Here is a 5000-nt window from a genome sequence, read left to right as displayed (position 1 = left end):
ATTATTATTATTATTATTATTATTATTATTATTATTATTCCCTTTCTTTTGCACGAAAATAATTCTCGCTATATTCTTTTTGTTATGTTGGGAAACCAATTGCTTTTTTTTTTTTTGCTAAAAAGAACTGTGGGCTAATCCTGCGTGCCAAGGAACGCTCTTGCTTTCTTATCTAACTTGGCAATTTTAAAGGTTTTAATTCTCACATAGCTGAGAGACAGGGAGAAAGCAAGAGGAAAAGAAGAAGAGGGAAAGACAGAGGGGGAGAGAGAGAGAGAGAGAGGGAGAGAGAGAAAGGAGAGAGAGAGAGAGAGAGAGAGAGAACTGTTGAAGTAAAGATTGATTCAAACTGTTCCAAGCTGGTGAGTTTCGCCCCAAACCTACTTTCAGGCTTTTGATTCTGGCTTGTCCGTAATGCCCACCCACCAGCAACTCCAGCCCAAGCCCCCTTTCTTGTAAAAGAGGGTGAAATTAGCTCCTGAAGAAATTCCCATTTTTCCCTCCCAGAGCCAAGCATGCAGACTTCAGAAGATGGGTCCAATTCGGCCACCCCCGTGGCGCTGCGCACCTCAGCCTCCATCCAGCCCGTCCCAGCCTCCCAGCAGGTAAGGCTTCTCCTCTTTGGCCGGCGAAGACCCCCCTGATCCCCCGGACTCCCCACCTTTGTAACCCCGGGGCGCGTCTTCTTGGTTATCTCAAGCAAAGCAGCTTGGACCTCGGGGTGTTTTTTTTCACTTCCTCCAATGCGGGGCATAAAATCTCCAGAGTGCAGGGGTAGGCAACCTCGGCTCTTTTATGACTCGTGGACTTCAACTCCCAGAATTCCTGAGCCAGCCTGGGGGAACTATGGCCCCTTCATGACTCCTGGACTTCAACTCCCAGAATTCCTGAGCCAGCATGGGGGAACTATGGCCCCCTCATGACTCGTGGACTTCAACTCCCAGAATTCCTCAGCCAGCATGGGGGAACTATGGCCCCCTCATGACTCGTGGACTTCAACTCCCAGAATTCCTGAGCCAGCATGGGGGAACTATGGCCCCTTCATGACTCCTGGACTTCAACTCCCAGAATTCCTGAGCCAGCATGGGGGAACTATGGCCCCCTCATGACTCCTGGACTTCAACTCCCAGAATTCCTGAGCCAGCATGGGGGAACTATGGCCCCTTCATGACTCCTGGACTTCAACTCCCAGAATTCCTGAGCCAGCATGGGGGAACTATGGCCCCTTCATGACTCCTGGACTTCAACTCCCAGAATTCCTGAGCCAGCATGGGGGAACTATGGCCCCCTCATGACTCGTGGACTTCAACTCCCAGAATTCCTGAGCCAGCATGGGGGAACTATGGCCCCCTCATGACTCGTGGACTTCAACTCCCAGAATTCCTGAGCCAGCATGGGGGAACTATGGCCCCTTCATGACTCCTGGACTTCAACTCCCAGAATTCCTGAGCCAGCATGGGGGAACTATGGCCCCCTCATGACTCCTGGACTTCAACTCCCAGAATTCCTGAGCCAGCATGGGGGAACTATGGCCCCCTCATGACTCGTGGACTTCAACTCCCAGAATTCCTGAGCCAGCATGGGGGAACTATGGCCCCCCTCATGACTCGTGGACTTCAACTCCCAGAATTCCTGAGCCAGCATGGGGGAACTATGGCCCCTTCATGACTCCTGGACTTCAACTCCCAGAATTCCTGAGCCAGCATGGGGGAACTATGGCCCCCTCATGACTCGTGGACTTCAACTCCCAGAATTCCTGAGCCAGCATGGGGGAACTATGACCCCCTCATGACTCGTGGACCTCAACTCCCAGAATTCCTGAGCCAGCATGGGGGAACTATGGCCCCCTCATGACTCGTGGACTTCAACTCCCAGAATTCCTGAGCCAGCATGGGGGAACTATGGCCCCCTCATGACTCGTGGACTTCAACTCCCAGAATTCCTGAGCCAGCATGGGGGAACTATGGCCCCCTCATGACTCCTGGACTTCAACTCCCAGAATTCCTGAGCCAGCATGGGGGAACTATGGCCCCCTCATGACTCGTGGACTTCAACTCCCAGAATTCCTGAGCCAGCATGGGGGAACTATGGTCCCCCTCATGACTCGTGGACTTCAACTCCCAGAATTCTGGGAGTTGAAGTCCACGCGTCATAAAAGAGCCGAGGTTGCCTACCCCTTCTCCAGATTCTCGAGACGGTCACGTAGGTCAAGTTGAATGTAGGAGCACAGTGGCAACAGATAATAATAATAATAATAATAATAATAATAATAATAATAATAATAATAATAATAATAATAATAAAAAGTTGGAAGAAATTGCAGCTTTCTGCAATAACTCCAGCAAAGCTACAAAAAACAGCGCTACTCGGAACATCTTACATTTTAAGGAGATACACGGTTGATACCTAGGATGCCGGCAGCAACCCGGGTCAACCGTTAGTGCCAGTCAGTTTGAGTCGAAGGTTGCCAGCTTTGAGAAACGCGAGCATCGGGCACTGAAAGCATCATACGAATGGCTAGTTAATTCAGGCCAGGGTTGAATTAAGGGCCAAACCACGATAGCCCATCCTGATAAACTGGGATTTACTAACCACCCAGCACGTCAGGCTTAGAAACCATGATCCCTTTCGCCCATCATGGGTGCATCGCCCGGTGCATTTCCTAAAGAACTACCGGTGATCTTCGGCTTAAAAAAAAAAATTCATTTAGTGAATGTTCAAAGTTACAACGGCACTGGAAGAAAGTGACCCACCCCCACTGTTCCCCACTTACCGACCTTGGCAGCATCCCCAGGGTCAGGCGGCAATCAAAATTCAGATGCTTGGCAGCTTCTTTGCACTTACGACCGTCGCCGTTCCCCAAGGCGGGTCCCATTATCGCCGCCTTTCGACGAGCAAAATCCAGGGCGAAGCCGGATTCGCTTAGCGACCGTGCTACCAACTTAATCGGCAGCGGCGATTAACCTCAACCCCCGTGGCAAGAGAAGGCGGCAAAACCCGCTTAACAGCTGCCTCACTTAACGTCAGAAAATTTTGACGTTCAGTTGTGGTCGCAAGGCGAGGCAGCAGCCCCCCCCAACCTTTTTGGTGCCAGGGACCAGTCGTGTGTGTCTGTGTTTGTGTCTGTGTGTGTGTGTGTGTGCGTGTGTGTGTGTGGTTTCACACGTGCCTGGATCCTACCGTGTCTGGATGCCGCTTTGCTCGCACGCCCCGTTCCTGGCAGGTCACGGACCGATGAGGAACCGCAGCCTGGGGGTGTCAGGGACCCCTGACCCACGGCACGTGGGCTGAAATGCCCCCCCAGCTGACACCCCTCCCTCCCTCTTTCCTTTTCCTTTCTTCCTTTTTCCCCAGAGAGTTTTGGTCCAAGCCACCAGCTCCACCCCGAAAGGAGTGCCGATGCCGGAGCTGACCCTGCCCAGAGCCCAGCAGGTAAAATCTTGGGGTGGCCCAAAGTGTGGGGGGGCATCGCCCTGCTTCACCCCTCCTTTCCTTGGAACCGGGGCTCAGCTCCAGGAGTTCCTAACAGACAGGGAAAAACATGGGAGAACTTGCAGCCCGCCAGGGCGGACTCTCCAAATTCGGAGGGAAAGAAACCCCAACAACTTCGACACAGGAAGTCCTTGACTTACAACAAAAATGGGGCAGAGCTTGTTTAACGACCGCCTGGCTTCCCCCGGAGAAATTTCAGTGGGTGGGGTGGAGGTGGAGGTCCACCTGTGTGTGTGTGGCCTGGTTTCTAATGCCACCTTGTGGCCAGAAAAGAGGGCTGTATTGTTTTCCATTCACCGTACACGCACACACACACACACACAAAAACACACAAAACACAGACCGGTCACCTTTAAACAAGGCAAGGCCAGGCTTGCTTTATGCCCCGAAGCCAACGGGGCAGATTCCCTCTGCAAAGGGTTTTTCCTTTTGTGGCCAAGCGGGCTCCTTGCTTCCCGAAATTTGCCATTTGGAACTTTTCTGAGGAACTCGGCGGAGCCGCCCCGCTCCCCTGGGGCCGAAGGCGTTCCCACAGCCGCTCTTCCTTCCAGGGGTCCCTCCGGATGGGCCACGGCCCCCTCTGCACCTGGGACGGGGGCTCTCCCGGGCTAGAAGGGGGACATCTGTCAAAGCCCAGCCTTATTTTAAGCTACGAGAAGAGTAGGAGGGAGGGAGAACAAAGAGGGAAGAAAAAGGGAGAGAGAACAGAAGGAAAAAGAGAAGAAAGGGAGGGAGGGAGGACAGGAGGAAGAACAGAAGGAAAGAGGGGAGGGGAGGGAGGGAGGAAGGAAAGGAAAGGAAAGAGAGAGGCTAGAAAGGGAGGGAGGAAAGGAGGAAGAACAGAAGGAGAGAGGGGAGGAAGGAAAGGAGGGAAGGGGAGGGAAGAGAGGGAGGGAGGAAAGGAGGAAGAAAAAAGAGGGAAGGAATAAGGAGGGAGAACAGAAGGAAAGAGAAGAAAGGGAGGGAGGGAGGGAGGGAGGGAGGAGAGGAGGAGGAACAAGGAAAGGGAAGGAAGAAAGGGTAGAACAAGGAAAGAGGGGAGAGGGAGGGAGGGAGGGAGGAAAGGAAGAAGGAAAGAGGCAAGAGAGGGAGGGAGGGAGGAAGAACAGAAGGAGAGAGGGGAGGAAGGAAAGGAAGAAAGGGAGAACAGAAGGAAAGAGGGGAGGGGAGGGAGGGAGGAAGGGAGGAAAGGAAGAACAGAAAGAGGGGAAAGAAAGGAGGGAGGCAGAAGAAAAGAGGGGAGGGAGGAAAGGAGGAACAGAAGAAGAGCGGAAAGGAGGAAAGGGGAGGGAGGGAAGAAAGAAAAGGAAGAACAGAAAGAGGGAGGAAGGAGGGAGGGAGAAGAGAAAGGAGGGAGGGAGGAAAGAGAACAGAAGGAAAGAAGGAAGAAAGGGAGGGAGGGAAGGGGGAAGAAGAGAAGGAAAGCAGGTGGAAGGGAGGAAGAGCCGAAGGAAAGAAGGAGGAAGGGGGGAGGGAGGAAGAACAGAAAAAAGGGGAGGGAGGAAAGG

The 5000-nt window shown here is 52.9% G+C and overlaps 2 protein-coding genes across 2 annotated transcripts in view; one reads left to right on the top strand and one right to left on the bottom strand.

Moving 5' to 3' along the window:
• Positions 1-5000, bottom strand: part of LOC308677033 (nicotinamide riboside kinase 2-like) — an 828951-nt gene that overhangs the window by 436387 nt on the left and 387564 nt on the right. The gene's annotated exons all lie outside the window — the stretch shown is intronic.
• Positions 1-5000, top strand: part of RFX2 (regulatory factor X2) — a 62101-nt gene that overhangs the window by 30419 nt on the left and 26682 nt on the right. The window contains exons 2-3 of the mRNA XM_081314813.1: positions 508-605; positions 3355-3432. Of these exons, the coding sequence (XP_081170939.1) occupies positions 516-605; positions 3355-3432 (168 nt within the window). The 5' untranslated portion in view covers positions 508-515. The remainder of the gene's footprint in view (positions 1-507; positions 606-3354; positions 3433-5000) is intronic.

Source organism: Vipera berus (assembly GCF_964194415.1).
Source record: "Vipera berus genome assembly, chromosome: 1".
NCBI lineage: Eukaryota > Metazoa > Chordata > Lepidosauria > Squamata > Viperidae > Vipera > Vipera berus.
Note: the sequence above shows the minus strand (reverse complement) of the source record. Positions and strands in the feature narration are given on the sequence as shown.